We start from the raw sequence: 24,243 nt of genomic DNA, 5'->3' as shown, positions 1-24,243 counted from the left end.
GTCACCGTAAACGGTGACATAAATCCTGTTGTAGGGCTCGGGAGTAAGGTTCTCCCAGCAGCTCAGTTGTGCCTGGTAGCCAGAAAGGAAAGCTGGACCAGGGGAGCTCTGCAGTACTTTGGGTTTGCTCTCCTGAGTATCTTGAGCGCTCTCCCAGCAGAGCTGTGTTTTTGGAGAGTGTGTGGGCAGTATGTTTGGCTGGGCACCTGCAATGTTCTGCTGTTAGCAAGGTTATTTCAGAAGCATTGAGTAAACTATTGATACCGTGCCTTCCCCGAAAACCCATTGGGAGTGAGAATAAGATCCCTGTGCAGGGTGCCCAAGCTAAGTGATGACTGGGAAAATCAAAAGGTTGAGCAATTTGATTAATTATTTATCCATTATTCATTTACCCAATGTGCATATAATGCTGTGCGGCAAGTGAGCAAGGCAAAATTAAAAACCAAAATGATGGATGCTGCCTTGTGAAGGGCTCTTCATCTCTACTCTTGAGACTCATTTAGCTTTAAATATTGATGGTGAACCTTCTGCTGGCAAACAAATATTATGTAAATCCATCGTCCTTGGCTTGTTGGTCCTGTTTGGGAGGCAAAGGGTTTGTGCAGTTGCATGGGCTGAGTCTCGTAGTCTGTACTGGCTAGGGTGAAAGTGGGTTTAGATACCCTTTCATTACCTGCTACAGCGAGGCAATTAATCTATGCTTGAGGACTTGCCTACTTGATAATAAAGCATCAGTAAGCTGCAGTCTTTAATATGCTGATCCATACATCACTCAGAAGCTGTCATGAATTTGGGAAGGGAGTTGTGCATCAAGAGCTGGGCTTTGTTCTCTCCTCAGCAGCTCCTCTGGGACTGAGGTGACAGATGGATGGCCAGGGGGAGCAGCAAGCAAAAGGCATGCTGGAGATGTCTTTGCCAGCTCTCCTGGGCCATAAGCACATGGAGAGGTGCCTCTCTGGAGATGCTGTCCTTGCACGACTCCCAGCCAAGCGTCACTGCGTGCTGCAGCGTGACTCCCACGTGGCACACAGAGTGCTCTGGCAATATGCATTTTGGGCTTTCAGGCTGGCAGTAAACAACAAGTTTCCATCTCTCCCATGCCAGAGAGGGTGACGTCAACTACAGTGTCCAGGTTTGTTCTTGTTGGGCTTGTGAGGATGCATTTCTCAATGCTGAGACTGCCTGTAGTGTTTGAAGAGTGGGATGTGAAGTACTTGCAAAGCCATTGATGTTCTTCAGAACTATTCATCCGTAATCACCTTGCCCCTGTTCTACCAGGAGGATGGTTTGTCACCCCTTGAGTTCTTTTCAAACCAACCAACCATTTGGGAGGCTAAATACAGCCACGTGGAAGCAAATGGTGAGAGCTAACTGAGAGCATCGTTGGCCTTTGTAGAGAGCCTGCTGTCATGGTAGTGATCTCCTCTCTCCCCAGCAGGAAGCCTTTCTCAACGCTGTCATAACATGAGGAGGTAAGAACAACACCTTCCCAGAGTGGAAGTCAGTTTTCAGCTGCCTTTGCACATCACACACTATCCAGCAGTTTGTCAGCTCCTGCGCCTTCAGCAGTGTTAGGATATGTGAGCTTCAAGGGCTGAGGAAACAAATGCCATGAGCCCCTCTCTTCCTCGCTCTCTGGAAGAATGACCTGATATTCCTTTCATATTTCAAAAGCCTAAGACAAATATCTTAAACATGGAGTAAGGCCAGTCCAATTACTTCTCTTGGTCCCCTGCCCAGGGTTTATTCTGTGAAACAACTCGGTGACAAATGTTCTCCTTGCAAGAAACTTTCGAGTACTTTTTTCCATTTCTTGATGCAATATAAACTTTTGCCAAAAGCTGCCCAGAACCAAGGTGTAATTCTGATCTGTTCAGACCTCTGGAAAATATCTTAGTGAGGTGATAATCTCTACAGCCTTGAGAAATAGATTTGTATAAATGAACCCAGTGATTTCTTTTGTAGCAATAAACTCCCCTTGTAGCTATTCCATCCTTGTCCTCCTTTAATCTTTTCCCTAGGACTTCCAGAGCAGTACCCCAAGACCAAAGCAGGCTGCATTGCTCATTTTCAGTCCATTCCAGGCACAGACTGGCTGCAGATATCCGCTTGGCTTTCTCAGACTCCTGTTTCCAAATCCCAGCTTATGATAGCATTAAATTGAACTACTGCCAACCCAAGCACGCAAAAACCACAGCAGACAAACTTCACTTCCAAAAGGAAAGGGTCCTGGTGGCGGGGCGGTGAGGGATGGCTGGCAGAACGTGCTGGCTGCTTTGCCCTGGCCATGCCTTGCATCTCAATGTTAGGGCTCTGCGCAGGCTACTCACCAGCCCTGGCTGCTTAGCCAAATTAATAGTGCTGAGCAGGAACAAGGCGTACTGGCAAGCTTCCTCAGGTCTGAGCAGATCGTGGCTGCCCCACAGCATGTGGCATGGGGCTTTCTCATCCCTGTCACTGTCCTCCAGCTATTTATTGCTAAACACAGCAAGCAGTGAGCTTTTTTTTTTTTTCTTTCATTATTTCAGTAGCAGTTACTCTGTGCCTAGCCCGGGGCAAATCCCACATCTGTGGCCAGTGGCCCAACCGCATACTGTTTCCCCTGAAAGTTCACTGGAAAGCCCAGTGTGTTGAACATCCAAAGGAGTGAACAAAATGGGAATTACTATTTTAAAACACCTGGTCTGCTGAGAGCTCTGTTTGGTCATAAAAGCATTCGTGGTACCACCACAGCTCCCACCACATTGCCCTAGCAGATGAACCCACCTTCTTTCGATTCTCCTCAAAGAGAGCGCAGTCAAAATTCAAAGTGCGGTGTAGAAATCTTTAACAAAATGCTCTTATTATACTAAATATAAAAATGTTTAATTCCAAGCCTTTTCTCCTAGTAGTATTAGACAAGAGCAGCTTGTTCTAAACATGTCACTTTAGACAAAACCAGCATCTTTGTGGCTGAAAGGAAATACTTTGAGAATAAATCTTTGTGCCAGTACTAGTGATAAGTCTTTCATTTCATGCTCTAATTGAACATTGGCTTTACAACTTAAAAGCAATCATCTTAAATTGCCTTTTGCTAATGTTAATGCTTCAGACAAAGGGTAACAGCCAGATTAGAGGTTCTTATATTATTCAGGCAAATCTTCGTTCTTCATACATCACGTTTTAAAAGAAAATTAATTTTTCCTTGTGTCAAAAGTGAAAATAGAGATAATGAATGATACACTTACATCATCCTGTATTGCTCAGATTGGCAAGAACATTGCCTCTGAAGAAAGCAAGCCTTGGCAGCATTGTCACCCTCATGCCCACCCCACAGCTGGGCAATGAGTGTCTGTTCTCCAAAATGCCACCTCCTGTCACTCAAAATCGTGATTCCTCTTTGGGGAGACCAGCTCATGTCCTCTGCCCTGAGTAGCGACATCATCGCCATCTATTTGATAGATGGCAGACATTTAACTTCCTTGCTCACCAACGACTCACCCGTTGAGCTGAGAGCAAAGCTGGGTGCTCTTCCCAGAAGCTGTTCCCACAGCTTCCCTCTCCCCACTTTGTTTCCCAACCCATACCTTCTTGACCCCGTAGAAGTGTGCCTGTAGGACTCCATCTGCATGCGCACAGACTGTACTTGCCTGAAGTGGAGGGGGGGGTTGCATGGCAGCTCTGGTGCCGCTGTTCTCCCTGCATTTTTGGCCATGCCATGGGAATTCCACTCTTTCCCAGGGCTGTAGTAGAAATGGTCTATTTTTAGCTCTCCGTGCTGGGGCCATGTGCCAGCTTTGTGGCCCGGGAAATGCTGGTGACAAATAAAGATCTCCTCAGGCTTCTGGGCAGGCATCAGAGGGTACTGCATTCAGACTGCACCATCCTGGGGCTAATCCAGCCCAAGGGCTCTGTCCCTCCTTCCCAGCTGTGCAAACAGCTGCCCAGCAGATTGACAGCTCCTTGGGCGGAGCAGAAGGTCCTGAAAGCTGTGAAAGCATTGTGCAGCACAAACAGCAACCCAGTTAGAAAAAAAGAATTGCAGCCTAGAAGCTGTATCTGGCATTGGCAGGGCAGTCCCCCTAGGGAAACGTCACCGCAAGCAGGCACTTTGAGGAAGGAGCGGTCCTTGCCCTGGGTGGGAGCGAAGGATGCGGACAAATCTTGGTTCTTTCCTTGCCAGAAGCCAGGAGATGAGGCTGTGCAGCTGGAGGCTTTCTTCTCCAGGTCAGGACGGTTGGGAGAGCAGAGAGCACTGCGCGGCTGCAGCCCTGCGGAGCGCACTGTGTGCCGCGACGAGCCTAGCAGCAGGTTGCTCCTTGCTGACAGAGGGCTGCTGCTACCAACAGGGATGAAATGGCCACACAGGAGATCCAGGGCTCTGAAGGGCAAATCCCAACTGGCTGCGCTGCTCTCTGTCACCCGTACTCACCCCAAATGTAAACGTGCAGCAGCTTGAACGTATGCAGCAATATCTAGGGTCTTATGTAGCACTTTTGTCTCGGAGGTCCCCAAGCAGTTCACGAAGCCCATGGTAACACATAGGGACAAAGGAAAGTGAAGCCCAGGAAGTCTGAGGGAGGGGCTGTGTGCTGGCTTACGCCACATGGCTGCATTCCCCAGTATCTCGCTCGTGGTCTGAGCTCTGCCCCATGGCTGCGATCAGCGCTCTGCACAGGCATAGGAGCGCTCAGCTTTTATCTGCTTTGTGTTATTTACTCTGCAGTTGTCAGTCTCCTGTTAAAAGTGATACAGTTTGAAAGCACTTCTTGTTAATAACTTGTTATCAGGATTGGTGCCACTATGTACAAGCCTTATCTCCTTGATCCCATCTGTCTCGGGAAGTGTGGTCTGGAAGAAGAGCAAGGCTGTAGCCCAGGAGGGAGACCTGGGCACCCCATGGTTATGCTGCGACTGTCTCTAATTCATCTCCTCTCAGTGGAGCACTTAGAAATGTCACCGGAGAGCTGCAGCAGCCATGATTGATCTTGTCTCTGCTGCGCGCCAATGGAGGAGAGCAGCTTCAGCAAGAGGAGACCTTGGCTCATGAGCCTCCCCTTGAAGTGCAGGAATGAATTATGCAAAGTAATCCATCCCTTGGCTCCTCCAGCGGCTCCTGCTGCTTTCCTGTGGTCTCTGATCTTTACCTCTTTACCTTTGAGTGGTTTCGGAGCCACAGATGTCCTTTTGTCTGGTCCTCACGTGTGTCCCACAGCACCGTGGAGATCAGGGTGATTCATCACCTCTTGGGTGATGTTGTCACAACGAGGGGATGCTAGCCTTGGCTGGAGTGTAGCTCCCCTTGCATACGGCATGATGCGGACACCATCACTCCTCTGAGAACACAGTGCATTCAAATACCTGCAGCCTTGCTCATGCCAGCAAGTCAACAATCCCAAATTGCACCCACAGGAGATAGGTTTGGGCTTGACTTTCTTCAGAGCAGCTCCTTTAGGGCTTGTATTTTTGAGATGCAGAGTTGGAATTTCTCCCTGTGCATCAGCATTCTGGAGTGCTAAGTCTTCTGCATGTGAGCTAATGAACTCCCCTATGACTAGTGCTTGTGGTTTGCCACTGTTTGCAGAAGAAAATAATAGCTAGCTTAAATACCTATTAGTCACCCACAGCTCTGCATGTCTGCACCATACATTTAGAAAGCAGATGCAATTTAGCTGGCTAGGGGATTTTCTGAAAGAATTTTCTAAATGTGCACTTGTGAAAAATTGGCTTTAAAGTATGGGAGAAAGGATACGGTTTGGCAGCTCTCACCAGACGAAAAGCCAGTGTCCAAAACCATTCCTAAAGTGCTTGTAGGCAGCAGGAATACTTTCTGGGGGAGTTCAGAGCCCAGCTGATCACAAGCTTCAGGAAACAGATGCAAAATATTGTGTGGTCTTCTTAAGGCTCGTTTTCTCTTCCTGATTCAGACAAGTTAGGTAAAAATTTGCCCTATGTGCATGGGTCTCACCCCCTCAGCAATGCTTTGTGTTGCTTTACGGGTAAAGGCATCTCCTTTCCTTTGCAGGGGAGGGGACACAGAAGGGATGCACTAGCATCTCCTCGTGCTCCTGGTCCTTGCAGCAGCACAGCACACAGAGTCTTTGGGGCTGGGTTGGACTTAAAACTGTGGTGAGGCTGATCTGAAGCGGCCAGTCCTCTGTGGCACTGCTCCGCAGTGCAAAGGATGCACTTACCTAGGGAAAGTTGCAACTAATGGGTATCGATCAGAGGAGAAGAGAGATCTGTGGGCACAAATTTATGTGCAAGCCTGAAAGAGGTATGTTCCCTAAATGGGGAACGGTGTGAATAATTAGGCGTTGAGACAAATGCTAATCAGCATTACACTTTGCCTCTGAGTCTCCAGACAGAATGTTTAATCTCTGGAATTAAATATTTCCCTGGTGAGAAAATGAAAAACTCCAAGAGGCTCCTGTTTGAAAAATTAAGCCTGATGCACATCGCTTTTAGATCTCTCTGATTGTGCAGAGCTATCTACCCAGAAGCTGGCCAGCCTCCAAGTGTTTTGAACTTTGTCTTTGAGAAAGACATAAAAGTATTAATTCTTCCCCATTTTTATTGAGACACCAACAGAGAAACATTTATTAATCAAAGACAACCTAAGACTGCTTTCAATCAGATGTAAAGGCACAGCTTTCCATACAAGAGCCGTGACACACACATTTTCTCACTGTGAAACATTTTATTAAAGATTAAAGCTTAGATATTTATTAACTGGAAAATTATCTCCTACAAGTTGCATCTCCTTTTTTTTTTCTTTTTCTTTCTTCTCTTTTGTAGTCCCAGGGGTTACTTGGCATTAAATATAGGAGCTGAGGCATACGAAAAAGGATAGATGGGTTTAGGGCGATGTGAGTTGGGCATGTGACAACTGTAGGCTCAGGCAGAGATTAATCAATGACTGATTTCCATCCCAGTTTTTGCTCTTGTTTGTGATATCTGCTTTAATGCACTCTCATGGGGGTTGACCTCTTATGATGTGGTCTGGGCTTGCTTCTGAGAGCCTGGAAAATATCCCATATGGTTGTGTGTGCACTCACCTATATGGTGACATATGTGAGCACCGTGAGGAAGCTTTGAGGTTGAGTTTGAGCAAGGGTTGGACCAGAGGGCTTCAGAGGTTCCTGCCCACCCAAATCCTCCACGGTGGTACATTTCTGATCAGACTTAGAGAGTATGTACTTTCCTGAACCCTACTAGCTCATATAGATATGGAAATATCTATGTTAGTGGAGAAAAATCAGCTGAATGAAGTCCCTGCTTCACAAAGAAGCAACAGGGAAAACAAGATTGCCAATTAAAAATTCTTGCATATGTCCTTTTCTTTTTTTTTTTAAGAAGTAAAGAAGGAAGGGAGATATTTGTTTCTCTTCGGAGTAAGAGTTCTGGTATTATGGTACTTATTTTGGAAATTTCATGATAGTGATTTCATCCTCTTGAGCAACTTGTGGTACATTTTTACCATGGTTGCCAAGTAACAATCACTAAGCGTTTTTGCATGTTGATCAGTAAGGGAGAGTGGAGAGAAGGGATAAAATCTATTTTCAGAGATGTAATCACTGGTGGATCTTTGTAGGTTAAGTTCACTGAGCAGTGACAATGCTTCATTGAAGGCCTTGGGATTTACAAGCAGGAAAGCAAAGCAAAGAGACTAAGGAGGGTTTTCTATTATTGTTATTACTCTTTCAGAACAGAGTGGCTTAGGAGCGATTAAGCAGGCATTAACTAAGCTGGACATCAAGTCCCACACGTGCAACAGGCGCATGATAATCCCTCCTTGAGCCCCCAGGTTTTGCTATGCCAGACCTCCCGGCAGCCACCTCCAGCCCTGTTTTGCACACAGTGCATGCAGTTGGAGAAGAGGCTTCCTTCACTGCTGAAAGCACGGAGGAATGTGGAGAAAAAGCAGAGAGATCTGGTGAAAAGTCACTCCATGAGTTCTCCCAGTGTGGCAGAAGCTGCCTCTAACACAAACATCCTGCAATGCATCTCAAGGTCATCCATGTCTTTCTAAAGGTACCAGGCTATGGGGGGGATAGCTGAGTCTTTCTGCAGTTAGCTGGTGGAGCTGAACCCCATCTGCTTGGAAACTGCGATGGGCGGTGAAATAGCAATGGGAATCCCACAATTCGCCTTTCAACTGGGGAAAGGCGTTTGGTTGTTATTTTTGGGGACAGAAGGCCGATAGCTTTGTGATCTAATGGTCTCTTGCAGCAGCATTCAAGTGGGGAGAAAAGGAAAGCTTTTAGGATGGTGAAGTTGCTCCCTTACAAGTAAGATTCGTTTTGGCAAGAATCTGATGAAGATACTGGTGAGAACATTATGACCCTTATGTTATTAACATAGAAACTAAGACTATAAATGAATTGGCATTTAAATGATAGTGTAAAGTAGTCTGGATGCATCCTGGAATAATAGAGCAATGCATCATTGTTAATAAAAATGTAAACTACCTTTTTTGGGTCATAAAGAGAATATCTGAGGAAGAATTCTGTTCTGATCTACCCTCTTTTCGTACCTTGTTCCTCCAGGGCAAGGAGGTTTTATGTCTGGGAGATGTAATAGAGCCAGCTTAGCACCACAAGTGGTGCCAAAGGTGCCAAAAGCCATTTGTGCTCCCAAAGTCACTTCAGATCTGGTGGCAAGTGATGCCTGGTCTTCAGCAGGGCAAATTTTGACTTCCAGACCAAAACTTAATCCTCTTCTTCTGCTCGTCAGAAATTTGGGGAGCAGCAGAGCCAGAGCACTAATAACTGCCTAGACGTTTAAAGACTTCATCTTTCTTTGGGGACCACAAGAGGGGAAAAACCCGTAACCTGTTTTCCTAAGCTTTCTATGGCTGCCGTCATGGAGCAGGAGAGATAAGGAGTCCTGCAGGACTTCTGTGAAGCATGAGCTCAGTGCTGGTTTTCACACCTCCATTATCAGTGAGTTTCTGCTTTTGCTGTGCCCTACCTATCTGGGAAGAGGCATTTGGCATAGCTGCCCTGGAGGTGTTAAGAGAAAGGCAGGCATGGCTGTATCTACTTGGCTTCAGCCCAGTGAGACATAACTTTTGCAGACAGATTTGGACATCCTGACATGTGAGCAGCCCTTCCTGTGCCACCAGCCGGGCTGGGACATTTCAGCCAGCACATACCAGAGCGCTCAGTCAAATCCAATGCTGATGAGCTGTTTCTGCCTCCTGGCCAATTCAGGTCCATCACATCTTCCTTTCCATTTTGACCTGAGTGATTTTTAGAGAATGAGAGAATCACAAAATGATCTAAGTTGGAAACAACCTTCAGATCATCAATTCTAGCCATCAACCTGATCTGCCAAGTCCAATTTCTGAACCATGTCCCTTAATGCCATGTCCACACATCTTTTAAATACCTCCAGGGATAGGGACTCCACCATTGCCCTTGGCAGCCCATTTCAATGCTTGTTCACCTTCTCCACTAAGAAATTCTTCCTAAATTTGAATCAAGCATCTTGAACTCAAGTTTCAAGTATGCCTTGAAATATGGGGGGGATTTGTGCACTTTCAGGTAGTTTCGCAGGGAATCAGCCATCTGCTGCTCTGAAGCAGCTCCTGGGGAACCCACCTTCCAGTGCCCAAAGGCATCCACGTGAATCGAAATGCAGCCCAGAATGGGCATGTTGAGGGAAGGAGAGGTAGACCAGCATCATGAACATAGTAGAGTAACAGAAATAGGGCTGCTTGTGTTGAATCAGTTTCTGATTCAAACCATGCTGGAAGGATTCACAACCAGGCAGTTGGGCAGTCCATGGTCTGATCATTTTTTGAGGCTAAAAATAGCAACAGACTGGAGTCAGACCGTGGTTAATTTGGATTTGTTAGGGCCAGGAATCCAGATCCAGTTCAGTACTTTCATCAAAAAGGCGTATTATTTACAGAGCTGCTGAACTGGCCAGTTGCCCACTGGGGTGACACTGGCCACCGGGCACTGGGCCAGTTTGACTGGGTGACTTCAGTATCCTCCTCCAAAGACTGCACTGAAATTGTTGTCCTAACTCATCCTCCTGAGACCTCACACAGTGGGTCATGAGCAGAGCTGGGATCTCTGCTGAATATCTCAGCCTCAGGATCACAAACATCCATTTCTGCCCAACAGAAACCAGGTCACAGTGCACTTCCCCAGGAATTCCCTCTTTGGATAAGAATCTGCCATCTTCTGTCCTGACCTAACAGCAAACCACTAGAAGGTGTAACAGACTGGCCCGTTTTTGAGATTAGAGGAGGAAATATAGCCTTTCTGCAAGTGCTGGCATGAGTGGGGTTCAGCTTGCTACCTGGCTGATCGACGAGTCTTGGTTTGCCTATGAATACATCCAAGGAGCTGCACGGAGCTGGAGAGACCGTCCTTGCTGTGAAAGTGGGTTGATCACAGTGTTTGGCCTCTGGTCAGCCTGAGCAGTGTCCTCTGTAGACATCTATCTGTCTGACGGCAGAGATCTGGGATGAGTCCTGTACCTCAGTGTATCATGCTGGGTGGGTGGCTTTGTGGCTGTGGGCTAAGCAGCCTGGCTTGCCCACTGCTGATGCCGTGACAGGGGAGAGCCAGCTCCCAGCTGTGAGTGAGGTTACTTGGTTGGCCCACAGTCAGATGATTAAAAGAGTATTTTCCGCACATTTGTGCAGTGATTAGAGATGAAATGCAAATCATATGCAAATCGGTGCAAATCTCTGCTGTGCACAGCCAGCTCTGAAGTTGGAAACTTTAATTTTCTCTGAGGCATTTGGGTTCTTTCAGTGGAAGAACAGGATGAACCCAGCGGTGATGTGAGTGCACAGCTGAACCCAACAGCATAGAAAGAGTGGTAGAAGTCAGCCTGAAAGCACGCACTGACCAACATCAGTCTGGGCTGCAGTGATACATGGAATCTAGCCTGTGCAAAGATCTTTGTTAAATAAACAGCTAGAAACCACACAAAGAAATCTTCCACATAGCTCTCTTCCCAGCTTTGTTCCTCTTGTTTATCATGGACTGTCTGGAGCCCGCTGGCTGGAATAGCCAGTTGCATTGCAAATCAAAATGCCATAATGGTTGCTGGATATAGCAACTAAAGATGTTTCCCTAAGTATCAAATCTGGAAAGGTCTATAAACCCAATGAAAGCAAGAAAACAAATTCCCAAACCCTTGCCACAAAGAATAATTGCAAATATATGTGAATGTATATTTTTAACTCACATGCTATTCCTCGTTGGCTTGCCGACCTATAGCCTGCTTCAGTCTGAAATGTGGCAAGGCCATGTCTCCTCACTTCCAGGCAGCTTCATGGGGATGGCAGGGCCAAGAGAAATAAATAAATAAGGCTGATGAGTCCTCTTGAAACACAGTTATGAAAACTTTAAAAAGTGTGTGTTTCCTGTAGCTATCAACAAGCTAGAAAAAGGGAAACCCTATGGGCTGGTTGAATATTTCCCAATGGCTCTAGTGACTTTCACAGCTGGTCTTGATTTGCCTGGATATTGCTAATTTTCCCTGGGATGGAAATCCTGATTCCCTCAAGGCCACATGAAGGCAGTGAGGAATGGAGCAGCCAGGCACTGCTGTGCGTGTATGGGCACTGCTATTAAGACTGGGATCACATTTGGATCAGCCGGCAAAGCCCTAAGCCAAGGAGTGAACATAAATCCAGCCTTGAACATCCCCCTTGACTGGTGAAAACCCTGCTGAGCTTAACCCTGTCTTCTCAGGGAGATCGCTGTCTGAGGGAACAACAGGCGGGGAGTCAGTGTGAGCAGCTCACTGACAAAGCAGCTGTCCCAGAATTACTCATCCCGATTAGCTCTTGAGGAAACAAGGCTGAGCTCATGAATAATAGAGTGAATAACAGAGACCTAATAAAGGACAAAATTCATGGTAGATATAGCCCTGCAAACAGGTTTCCTCTGCTTGTGCTATCACCCTCTCGACACAATCCAGTGTCAAGGCTATGCATATCTGAGGCTGCTGCAGCTTTGCCTGATTCTCTGGGCTGTGTGTGTGCAAGTGCCTATTAAATATACATGGTCCTGCTCTATGTGGGGCACCATATGTGTAGCAGGGACATAACCCAGCTGGCTGGAGGTTGAGTCTGCTCCCTGCTGTGCTGGCAAGGCCCTTTGCACGTCATCCATTTGGAATACACCTTGGGCATTTCTGTCTGGCTTTCTGGGAGCTTGGAAACACACTTTTCTGAAGCCTATCTGCTAGGTTTTGGATGTGAAGCTGTTTATTTGAGGCACAGAAATGGAAAATCTCTTTTTCACAATTGGAAATTGGAATTTTCCTCCAAAGATCAGTGAAAGCAATCATTATCACGGGGCATCGTTTACAGCTCTGCACAAAATAATCCTCCAGGCTCTCTGGCAGCTCTGAATTAGCAAACAATAAGGATGATTACTAAGGGTTCCTTCTCTTTAAAAAAAAAAAAGAAAAAGCATGTTCTTTGATGCAGGCTGGGGCTGGAAGCTGCAGGCGCATGGCCAGAAGCTCTAGCCTTGCTTGGGCCCTGCAGCAGTGATTGTGATTAGGGTTAAGCTAACCTTAAACACCTAAATAACTTCAAAAAGGTGAGCTTCAGTGAAAAGTTGGAGCTGCAGCTGTCTATGACAATTAGAGGATCATTACTGGGCTGTAACAAATAAACACATACATGGTCAGATTGGGAGTCAGTCAAAAAATAGGTATCACTCTGAGGTGGTGGGTATTGATGTGAATGTGATTGACAGCAACATAGGTTTCTATCACCAAAGGCAATTAACAACAGCTTTGTTTGTGCCTGCCTTCACCCCAGCCATTGCACTCGGAGGGCTCTGGGCAACTTTGTTCTCTGTCCTTCCATCCAACATTTTCCAAACCATCCCTGCAGTTCCCACTGCAGAGCCAGGCAAGATGCTCCCAAAGACACTCCTTACATGTTCTTCAACCTTTTGTTGTTCTGAGTGCCTCTAGATCTTGTTTTAAATTGTCCGCTTGTTCCCTGGGTCCCTCCTGCACCCAGGGGCATGTTGGAATGTGGTCCCATTTCTGGCTTTTGCAGAGTTGAGCTCAGGATCAAGATCAGAAAAGGGAGAGCTGGTCATGGCCAGAACTCCCCAGCAACTCCCAGACACAGGGAAAGCCCTGCTGAGGGCACAGCATCTATAATGTCAGGTTGGCCCTGGGATAGGATGGAGCATTTCCAGAGGAGATGAAATCTTCCAAGACCTTGAGCTGCCAGTTCAAAGGAGCCTACGTGTTTTCAAAGTTTTTTGAGTCTTATAACTCAGTCTAATTTAAACAAATTTTTATGGGATTGGCATATCCTAAGCACTGGAGAGAGCTTTCTGCTAAGTTTCATTCTCTGCAGTGAAGCATAAGGAGAAAATTACTCAGTGTGGTGTTTGGGGAAAAAAAATCCATGGGCAAAACAGCTTATTTCTCCCTAAACTGAGCCTTCAGAGCAAGAAGCACACAGCGAGATGGCTCTTTGTAACTCTCTCAGCAGTGGCCACCCCACCTGAAAAGTTTCCATCTCAATAGCTAAAGTCTGGCAAAATTTCCATAGGAAGTCCCAAGCAGGTGTAACAACAGGCATGCTCTGCCTGAATCTCAAAGCCCTGAGGGTTTCAGTCGTGCAGATGAGCAAGTATAAGAGATGAGCATCAGATGGAGATAATGCATCTGGGAACCATTTCCCTTCTGATGTCTGAAGCAGGGGGTTCACAGCGGGATGGAAACCAGCCCCTGGCCTCTGCTAATGATGGGGGAATCACCACTTCCACCTCATGTCATGGTTTCCAGGTGGGGCTGGGGCATACAGTATGTAGGGCTTGGAAAAGCCCTGCCTTTGCAAAAGGTCTTCTGGGCTTTAGCTGCAGGCTTTTGACTGTCACAGGAGCAACGCAGCACATCTGCCTCCATGGAGTAGGATTTTTCATCCAGCATTTTATACATCCATCAACCATCTGGGCATATAGATGGTGATTGGAGGTGCTGAGCTGGCCACAAAGAGCAGCCTGTGATTAGGCACTTTTTTATGTTGCCATTTTAAAATATTCTTTTACACCTTCACCCAGGTTTTCACCACTCTGAAATGCAGGCTTCTCCCCCACGAGGAGGGGAACAGCCCCTGGCAGGGCTTGCAGCAAGCAGTGACAAAGCACTCACGTGCTCTTCCATGCTTGCCTTCCCCTCGGCCACCCGGTTCCTCTTGTTTTTAGCTTTGTTTAAACAGTCTCCTTGGTAACGGGAAGGAAAAGCAGAATTCTTTCATCCTCCTTCTGCCTATCTCAGCGCCAAGAGGAGGCATGAAAGGTCTCCCAATGAAATGCTCTTATTAGCAAACGTTTGCTTCAGTGCTCCCACCGCGGATTTTAACCCCACTGATCACTGGGGATTTCAGGAGATGTGATGTCTCTTTAAAAAGACTTTCCGTACCTAGAGTTTTAACAGAGAGGGCTGTATTTCACAGTTTAATTTACTTGGCAGCAAATCAACAGCATGTCGGTCAGCAAGTGGTGGCTCTTGAAATTGTCCATGTGATCCCTCACAAGTCTTGTCTCACTTGTCTCAAGTCCAGGAAGGCCATGAGGGTCCTCTGATCCTCTTGTGGCAGTTTCAGAAATGCCTTTCTGAGGGGCTGAGCACCAGTTGCTATAGCAGCTGCCAGAGGTCTGAAGATGTCTGATAAGGCTGGGAAGAAATGTCATTGCACAGCACCAGGGTGAAGCTCAGGGATGGGGTTCCTGTCTTCAGAAATGAGCATCCCTGGAATTTGAAGCCTGCAGTACAACAGCATCTCGTGTGCTGATGCCCACAGACTTTGTGTTTTTTACAGCCGGGTCTGGACCAGCACAGGTGAATGGCCCAAGGGAGGCTGGAGCATGCGGGCACCCTGCAGCCAGTCATTTCAATTGCTAAAACAGGAGCGTTGCATCGGAACCTTCCTTGACACACAATTACTTACAACTTCTCCTAATAAAAGTTCAATGTGACACTCACTGACAAGCTCATAAAAGATCAAAAGGCTCTTCTGTACCTCAGAAGCCCATTAGCTTCTGCAGAGCCCCAGCAGGGAGAGGAGGTAGGATGTTTGCTTTGTGCTGGGCTGCAGATACATATCACATCTGCATCAACGTGCACACGCAAGTCAGGGCAGATGTTTTGCTCAGCAGCTTGTGTGTGTGCACATGCACGCACGTTTTGCTAAGTTTGAACAGTTGTCAAGAGCAGCAGGCACGCTGGTGTGAGCAGCACAGCAGAACCATGGGCGCATTCCCACTCTCAAAGCCACTCGCTTGATCACCAGGCAAAAGAAGATAAAAGTAGTGATGGTGAAACGCTTTTTGCACTTCTTGTCAGAGCGTTTGGGTCGCTCCAAAAGTCTGTGGGGAATGCCTTCGTCTCCCAACTTGAAACAAAGGGGCTGATCTTTGGGCTGGCACCAAACACCAGGAGCCAGATGCACACCTCCCATGGAAACCCGTGCCAGGAAGTTTGAAAGGTACCTTTCAAGAGGGAAGCACTACTGACGTTTATATACTGCTTCTCTGCAGCGGCAGCACTGAGCTGCACAGCAGATGTGTTCTGGGCTTCCTTCAGCCTTGATTCCTGGTGCTGAAGCCTTGCTGCCCAATTTGGCATGCTGCTCTCTGTTTTGTTTACTCAGCATAAAAGCAGCAAAGTCTGCTAAATAATTTATAAGGCTGCAGAGAAGTCCCCTCTGCTGGCTGTTGCTCATTGAAATTCATTCTCAGGAGTGCCAAAATCATTTTGATAAGAGTGATGTCTTCCCTTTGAGGAGCATAGTCATGGCAACTATGCCAGGCACGTACAGAGAAGGTCAACAAGCATTTATTGGAAGAACGGAGCAATTATTGTTGTAAAGGGAACCTGCCTGTAAAGAAAAGCTTCTATGTGCTCAGATATGCGGAGAAGTGAGAAGCAATTGAATGAGTTTCCAAGTGCTTTCTCTTGGGGAAAATGTATATGAGAGCAACCAGGGGTTGGGGAAGAGGTAAAGTACCAACTTTTGGCTCTGAACTCTGAAGGCTTCTTAGAAATGGCATTTGCAAGCATTGATATGCAGCAAGAGTATTGGGCTAGACTGAGCCCTGGACACTCAACCCTTTGCTTGCAGCACAAGCTGAATTTTTTGGAAATAATGAAAGTTTTTAGCTGGCATGGGCAAGGCAGTGCAGTGCCAGGGGTTGAGTTATTTCTGCCTTGTCAGCTTTCCCAGGCGCCTTAAGCAATTGCTGTTGGGGGTGTTTTTGATCAAATTCACATTAAATGTATTTTTTCTCCTAGTCGTTGTCACTTGCATTGCACTGTCTGTGGTGCTCTCCTTGGAGATCCAGACATTGATGTAGACAGAATGTCTCCTGTTCAGTGTCCCCATGGTCCTGCCTACAGCAGGCACCCAATGAGCTTTACAAGGTAGCTCATAGAATCATAGAATCATTAAGGTTGGAAAGATCACTAAGATTATCACGTCCAACCATCAGTCCATGACTGTGACTGCTCTAGACCATGTCCCTCGGTGCCATATCTGCTCTCTTCTTGAATACCTCCAGGGATTGCGACTCTACCACCTCCCTGGACAGCCTGTGCCAGGTGCTCACCATCTCTTGATGTACACAGCTAAGGGAGTGTGAAGGAACAGCAAAACTCCAGTTTGTCCAGAGCCATGGGATGATCACACCTTCAGCTATCTGGGGATGGTGAAACCTTTAAGTGTGACTGAGGGCTCAGGTCTTGTTTTGGGGCACCTCAAGAATGCGTCATGGCTTTTTGCAAAATGTGATGTTGGCAGATGAGCTAGAGTGCAAAATTCACAGGCAACATCAGGGATTCCCCAGAAAAGCAGTGTTTCTTATCTGACAAATCCTGCCCAATATGGCCTTCCTAAATAGAAATTATAGCAGCATTCAGCCTTGCATGTGAAATCATTGATTCTGCTGCCCCTGCAAACTACCTCCCACGTCTTTCCTCTCCACAAGGCTGTGGGGGAATGGGCTGGACAGATAAGGCTTTGCCAGGGCTCTTCTAGTAGCGATGCTCTGGAACAGACCAACATTGTGTGTTTGAGCTGTGTGTTGTCATTTAGACTTAATGCATCCTGAGGCCAGAGGAGCAGTTGTTTCATGCTGCCAGGGAGATGACAACACATCATCTGTGCTCTTAGAAGCATTGATTCAGCGAGCTTGATTTCTTGGAAAAAAAAGAAGTGCGGGGCAACAAAGAAAATAAGAGCAGCCAAACAAATTTTGGCTCCAGACATGAGGGGAAAATGATTGTTTCCCCACCCTTCACAGATTTCAGTGCCAGGTTGGTGTGCTGACCGTTTTGCAGACATTAGGCTGTACAGCTCCATTCAGATCTGGGCTGCTGGACCTGCAAACTGAGCTGCCTCATCAAATCTGCTCACTTTACCCTTCCCAAAGCATGTGTCAGGCTTAGTTTCAGGGAGGCTTTCCTTTGCCCTCCACGTCATGTTTGCAGCATGCTTCAGGCAAATTTTGAGCAAGCACGGACATTTTGGATAAGCAAGCGCCGGTTCTGAAAAGGGCCCTGCAAGGGTGACACATGGGGCATCACACAAATATGGGATCCCATCAGCATGGGATCAGGGATGGCCATCACCCCTGTCTCCCTCATGCTCCCATTTCTATTTGACCTTCATCTCCAGTCAGTTGTGCAATTTATTCTCCATGGTGGTCCAATTAGCCCAGTGGAAAGAAGTACATGTCATGCTGATAACCACCTGCGAGCTTTGCACACCAGAGCTCAAATCTGATGGAGTCGGACCTGTAGCAAGCCAGGAGGCCTGTCTTGTTCCCACAGCTCAGCCATGTAGTGTCCATCCCCAGCATTTGCAGTAGAGCTGTGGCATCATCAGTGCCCTGAGATGCTTTTTTCACCACCTGGGCAAGTTGTTGTCATTCCAGATTTGAGCAACAGACAAGAGCAAAGCTTGGACCACTTTTGCAACTGCTTTCTTTCACACCCATGTAGCAGGGAGTTCGGATTTACTTCACTGTGTGTGCTCTCTGTCTCATATCTCTCCTTCACCTATGATCAAAGGCAGTGGCTATCTTTGCAAAGGAACTCTTCAGATCAGATTCTTCAAGTGGGAAAAATCTGGCGGTCACCGTCATGGTCTCCATACTGTTGATGGGATGATGACTCAGATCTGTAGCTCTATCTGAGGATAAGGGCTGTGTTTCTCTGCTTTTTGGTAGATAGGGGATGAGTAAAGTCAGGTATTTCACTGAGCATTTCCCATGTAGTGCAGCTGGGATAAAGCTGGCAGTGCTGGAGATGGTCGTTTCTTGAGTCAGTGTACAACACCGAGAGGGATAGGGCAGATGCATGCACTGCCAGCGATGGAGCTGAAGGGACAGCCTCTGCCTCCAGATCTGATCACCTGCTCCTTCTCAAAACCACTGAGGATGCTTCAGGAAAAAAAAAAAAAAAGTGCAACAAATTCTCTTTAGACATGCGGGTGCTGTAACACTCCATATGTGTGCTCTTTGAGTTGCCAGGAGGCTCTGGGAGTCTTGTCCACCCTATTCCAGTGTGTTTTTGTAGGACTCCCACAGGTCTGTCCCTTGGAAAGTCAGAGCCACCATGCTGCTGATACAGAGAGTTGCTGAGCCCCTACAGACCACTGCATGTCTTTTTTCTGAGCCTGCCATAGAGGAGATGAGGGGTTTTGCTCTGCCTTTATGCTTGTGCTAGAGGAGATTGCAATGGCTCCCCCTGCCTTCCATTGGATTTTTAGTGGTTGTGCATCTGGAGAAGAGGCTGAATCTGAGCTCTGTGAGTCTCAGAATCTCCCAGAAGACGTTTTATGGCCTCTAGGCAGCCTGAATTGGTGGCTGAGAGCTGACAGAGAACTGACACTCCTCAGAAGGGACATCTCCTGTCTGTTGGCATGAAATGGAGCCAAGATTGGGCTGCATGATCTTTGTGTCTTTCTACACAGAATCATAGCCTGCTGCTGCTGCCCTCCCCGTACAGCTGGGTGGTAGAGGCCTCCAGAGAGCATGGCCTTGCATGGGAGGGACAGAAACCCTAATGAACCCTCGCCTCCATCAGAGACCCCAGGTAACAGCTACAAACCACATGTGATAAATAGTTGTGTACATTCTGGTCCACAGCTGCGTCTTCTGTCCCTCAGGAGCAGGTGTCCCTGCGCTGGCACAGCGGACACTGCATGTACCTCCCACGTGTCCCCTGCCAGACGTGCATCAACTGCAGCCAGGATAAGCACTTTCATCTTAGGGCCTCTGCACACAGAGCTGTCACCTCGTGCTATCAGGTGCAATTTTGTTGTCAACTAGTGGAAGAAAAAGCTCATCTCCTCCTTTTTACTTCCCAGCAACAAGACAACTTCCCTCCTCGAGTAGCTGTCAGAAGTGTGAGCAGTGAAGCTGCTAAGTGCACAAAAACATTCTCCAGCATCTGGGTCTGAAAAGGTGTGCACTGCAGAGGGAGGCACAGGAGCAGCTAGGGCTCTTTGCATCTTTCACAGCACGGACAGGGCCTTGAACCCTTGCAGTCTCCAGGCAGATGAGAGCTCACCAAAAAGGGGAGGTGGGGATGGGAAGAGAAAGATCTACTTTGCTCTTGGTGGCTATTTCCAGCCATGCATTGGGATCTGCTCCCTGCTTCTAATGGCTTAGGTCTAGTTCAATTGGCCTTAGCCACTGGCTTTGGTTGTACTCAGTTCTGTTGCTGATTTTTATGCCCTGCAGCAGCCCCCTGGGCCATGCTTGCCCCTCTGCACTGTGCCCAGCACCTACGTGAGCTGCATGAAGCAGGGAGTATTTCCAGCCACGTGCCGTCTCTAGCTTTAACCGTGACTAATTAAGTGACTGGCTGACAGGCAGATGTATGAGAAATCAACGTGGCAGCTTTCTGCAGTAGTCTAAGAACACAGGCTGGAATGGACAGCCCCAGCAAATGTGCTTTCAAAACATCATCTCCAGAGCATGCATCCTTCGTGGTTATTCTCTTACTGCCATCACTGACCCATTGGGCTGGGAAGTGCTTAGTTACTGTGGGATTTGGACTTAGGACATCACAGCCCTCTGACCTGGATGTTGTCGTTATGAATCTGGAGTTGGAAGTCCTCCACTCTGTACATATAACTCTCCTGGGTGATTGCTGGAAGTTGAATGGGTGACAAGCTGCAAAAGAACATAATTGTCTCTGCTGATTCTGGAATAAGTGTCTGTGCCTGCAGCAAAAGTGTGCTACGTGCTTATCATCGAGCTAGCTGCTGACTGCTGTATCAGTTGGTCAGCTGTACTTACAGATGTTTATTTTCGAGTCCCACTGGGCACACCGTGACTGGCTACATGTAGCACTTAGTTATGTGGTCTGATCACAGTGATGCTTTCTTAGCCACAAGATCTCTGATCTAGGTGCACAGCAGAGTGAAGGTTGGCAGGGACTTTGGAAGGTCTCTGGTCTAACCTCTGCTCAGAAGGCCATCAGAGCACAAGCAGTAGCTTAGGCAAGCTTTGCACATCTCCAAGGATGGGGGTAGTTGGCCTTGTCCTCTCACTTGAAGAAAGGAAAAAAAAAAGGGAAAAAACAAAAGCAGTGTTAAAAAGGCATTGCTAGGGATCTGTAAGAGAGCTAACAGATGTGTTGTGCTGTGATGAAAGCCATCTTTCTCCATGCTGAGCCAGAGCAGACAGCCAGACATGCGTGCTGGACCTGACATATGTCTGCTCCTGGACATCTGGTCCTGTCAAGGAGGACGAGTGCTCTGGGGGCCATACCCCAGCACGTCTTGCCTGTATCTCTCTGGAGCCGATTGCTGATGCTCTGCTGTGTTCAGTGCTTGTCTGAGTCATGAGAGGGGCTTGTGCCATTTCACATCACTGAATGATACCATCTGGATTGGGAGCAGCAGGATTTTTGCGAGCACATGGAGGATTTGCCCAGTGATTGTGCACATATTTGGGTTCAAAATGAATGTAAGTTCCAGGCAGGCCGCCACCAGGCACTCCTGACCCCACAAGAGAGACAAGTATGGCAGAGACAGTTGAGGTGGGAGTCCCAGCTCCTTGCATCTGTGCTGCCGCCACAGTCTGATGTAGCCTTGGTCAAAAAAATACTTGCAGAGAAATACTCCTCTGCTGCCCTCCATCTGGCTTCTGCCAGTCTGTGCTAACTTATCATGCATGGACCCGTCCCTGCTCATGTACGAGGTTTTTCATAGAGTACTTACCCTTCTAGGACATTGCCAACAAAGAGGTTGGTACTGAAGCTTTCCACGAGCTCCAGTGACCAAGGATTGTGTGTGGAGGCTGTGCTGAAAGAGCTCTGCAGTTTGACTGAAACAGCATGATTTGAAAAGAATGCTGTTATCCTGGTGGAGACCACAGGCTTAGAGCAAGAGTAGGGATGTTGCATCCTTGAAGACATAATCCTTTGGGGAAAGAAGAGCTGGAGCTGCAGTTCTGCAAGATTTGTTTCATTTTTTGATTGCTGGTACATGGAAATGAGCTGAAAATCATTCCCTCAGAGATTGCCTTGCCTACAGACTCAGGGACAAGCAATTTTTGATACAGAAATGCAGACACTTGTGTGGTTTCTTCTTGGCAACATTTTGCCCAACTTTTTGTTGGTATGAGCACCGAGCTGGATGCTGAGCCCAGATGGCTTCCATGGGTTTTGGCAATGCTAACAGGAGGCACCAACCACATTTCCTCAACATTTTATCCGTCTTCCATGCACACAGTGTCTGTGCACTAAATGTCTGTGATGTTTCATGGCACCAGCTTCCCTGCAATAATCACGAATGGCTAGGTTGATGCAAGTGCTTTCTTTCACCAGCAGAGAATGCATCGCTGGTCAGATTGATCCTCCCATGCACTCAACTGGAGCATAATGCTGGGAAAGGCAATAACTCCTCTCCTACTGAGAACTCAGGACTTCAGCTGGGGCACAATGGAGAGGTTTTCAGGGTGCTCTGCAGAATCCAGAAGGCAAAATGTGGTGCAGTGAAGATGATCCATGCTCTAAGAATAATCTGTCTTATTTCCATATAGCTGTTTCTTAAGCAGATGTGGTCTTGAACATCATCAGAAGGAAAGTCTTTTGTCTGGGATTGCAGTATCATCCCAGGAACAATTTTGCCTCAGCAATTTTTTGCTGATTGGAAATGCATCCAGTGAGCAGACTTGCTATTTGTTCCTCCTAGCCTTGTGCAGAAAAAATGAGCAGTGCACGTGTCTGCCTGACACAGAGCACTTGCTCACACCTTGGAAATGCCAGCCAGAAAACTTCATTGCAGCAACACCTACTGGCAATGGGAGATTCAGCCCAGAGATTCCATATTCAAGTCCTGTTGGTGCTGAGTCTCAGCACTGGCAGCAGCTTTCTTCTTCCAGTTTCTTCTTGTGAGAGAGAATTATTTTGCAGGGCTCAGAAATGCCGCATGTAGGAAGGCAGAGCACACCCATAGGAAGCTTACGTCTTGATGGCTCTGCTGCCCTCAGCATTGCTGAAGACAGCTTTTTTAATTAACTTTCCTGAGAAGGGCTTTGTTTCATATGTGGAGGGAAGGTGCAGAATGCATTTTAATGGGAGTTGCCAGGAGAATTATTGATTTGGCGAGTAATGTTTCTGAAATAGTGCCATTCTGTTAATTCTGTCAGGTCCTCTGATAGCTTGGCTGAGAGCATTAGGTTTTAATACGCAATAATTTCCTCTAACTCATCAATGCATAGCAAGATCAGCTGCATGCTTGGTAACCATTTTTCCTACGTACAAAACCTTTGCAGCAATAATTACAAACAGAACAAATTATTACGGATATTCATTCTAAGATACCATTACCCCATACTGTGCTGCACTGTTACACTTTTCACAGCCATTGCTTGCTCTTGAGTAAATGGTTTCATTATAAGCATGAAGGGCAAACTTAATACACTTCTGACTCACAGCGAACAGCACAAGAAATCATCCTGGCTGTTCCACCAAGTGCTTGGCAGTGTTTGCTATGAAAGAGAGTAAAACGTCACCTCTGCTGCCAAATACCTGTCAGCCAGGCAGAGGGGCTCTGCCTAGCAGGATGCAGCAGATGGGACTGCTGCGTCCCCCTTGAACTCATCCACCAAAGCCCACAAAGCCCAATGGAACAGCCAATGGTACTGCTGCAGATTAGCCGTGCCGGGGCTGGTTAAATGGGAGCAAGCCATTGAGAGGCTGCTTTGCACCTAGGGTTTTTGAAGATACCCTGACCCCATGGACCTCCCTGCTCGTCCTCTTGGCCTCTCAGCCTCTGCCTTTTGCTTTCGGCTGCGCTGCCCCTCCAGCTGTGCTACCAAACCCACTGTTTTCTCTCCGCAGCCTCCTTCTCCTGGCCTTTCCACCCTCCTCCTCTCCCTGTCTCCCTCCTCCCTCTTCCCCCCTTACTCTTGAATCTCTATTTCTTCTTCTCTGTTCCAGCAAAACGATATCAATCAAGGTGATAGATGATGAGGAGTATGAGAAAAACAAGACCTTCTACCTAGAGATCGGGGAGCCCCGGCTGGTGGAGATGAGTGAGAAGAAAGGTGGGGGACGTGCTCCGGGGCTGAGCCCAGCCTGTGTGTCCCTGTCTGGCTCACTCATGCCTAGCACCTGCAACACCGAGCTCACATCCGCAGCGCCTGCGGAAAAGGGCAGGAGCGGAGCCCCCAGAAACCCCCAGGGATGCTCCTGCCCTTCCCCGCCTGCCCCATTGGGATGTGCAGCCGCTTCCCTCCCTCCCCAACCATCTCGGCACCACGGCGGACGTGAACTGCATGCGCGTGCGACGCCAATCATGTGTTTGCCTTTGTCTTGTGTTCCCACAGGAAATTCATTACCCTTAGAATACTTGACCGTGAGGAGTATGAGAAAGAGTGCAGTTTCTTCCTTGTGCTTGGGGACCCGGTGTGGCTACGACGAGGAGTGAAAGGTGTGAGAGTAACACCAGACCAGCTCTCGAGACGCTGCCGTCCGCTTTTCTCTGTGTCTCCCTACTCTCACACTCCTTTCTCCTCGCACTCTGGCTCCCGGCCGTTTTGCCCTCCTTCCTTCAAAGCTTGGCCCCTGCAGCTTTTTACTCTGTTTTCTGTTCTCTTTTGTTTTGGGGGGGACTCTGTCTCGCTGGCAAGGGCTCCCCCTGGTATCCAGGCAGGGGATGATGAGCATCGCCAGCCCCCACAGACATTTTGAGCGTATCGCCCCACCACCCCACAGCTACAGCTTCATTCAATTTAG

The 24,243-nt window shown here is 47.6% G+C and overlaps 1 protein-coding gene across 3 annotated transcripts in view; it reads left to right on the top strand.

Moving 5' to 3' along the window:
* The window catches only part of SLC8A1 (solute carrier family 8 member A1), a 98,669-nt gene that overhangs the window by 59,376 nt on the left and 15,050 nt on the right, over positions 1-24,243 (top strand). For all 3 annotated transcript variants that reach the window (XM_042820680.1, XM_042820687.1, XM_042820671.1), the window contains exon 3: positions 23,835-23,938. In XM_042820680.1, the coding sequence (XP_042676614.1) occupies positions 23,835-23,938 (104 nt within the window). The remainder of the gene's footprint in view (positions 1-23,834; positions 23,939-24,243) is intronic.

Source organism: Centrocercus urophasianus, unplaced genomic scaffold, assembly GCF_019232065.1.
Source record: "Centrocercus urophasianus isolate 14NV4802_14NV808 unplaced genomic scaffold, USGS_Curo_1.0 seq_10, whole genome shotgun sequence".
Taxonomy (NCBI): domain Eukaryota; kingdom Metazoa; phylum Chordata; class Aves; order Galliformes; family Phasianidae; genus Centrocercus; species Centrocercus urophasianus.
Note: the sequence above shows the minus strand (reverse complement) of the source record. Positions and strands in the feature narration are given on the sequence as shown.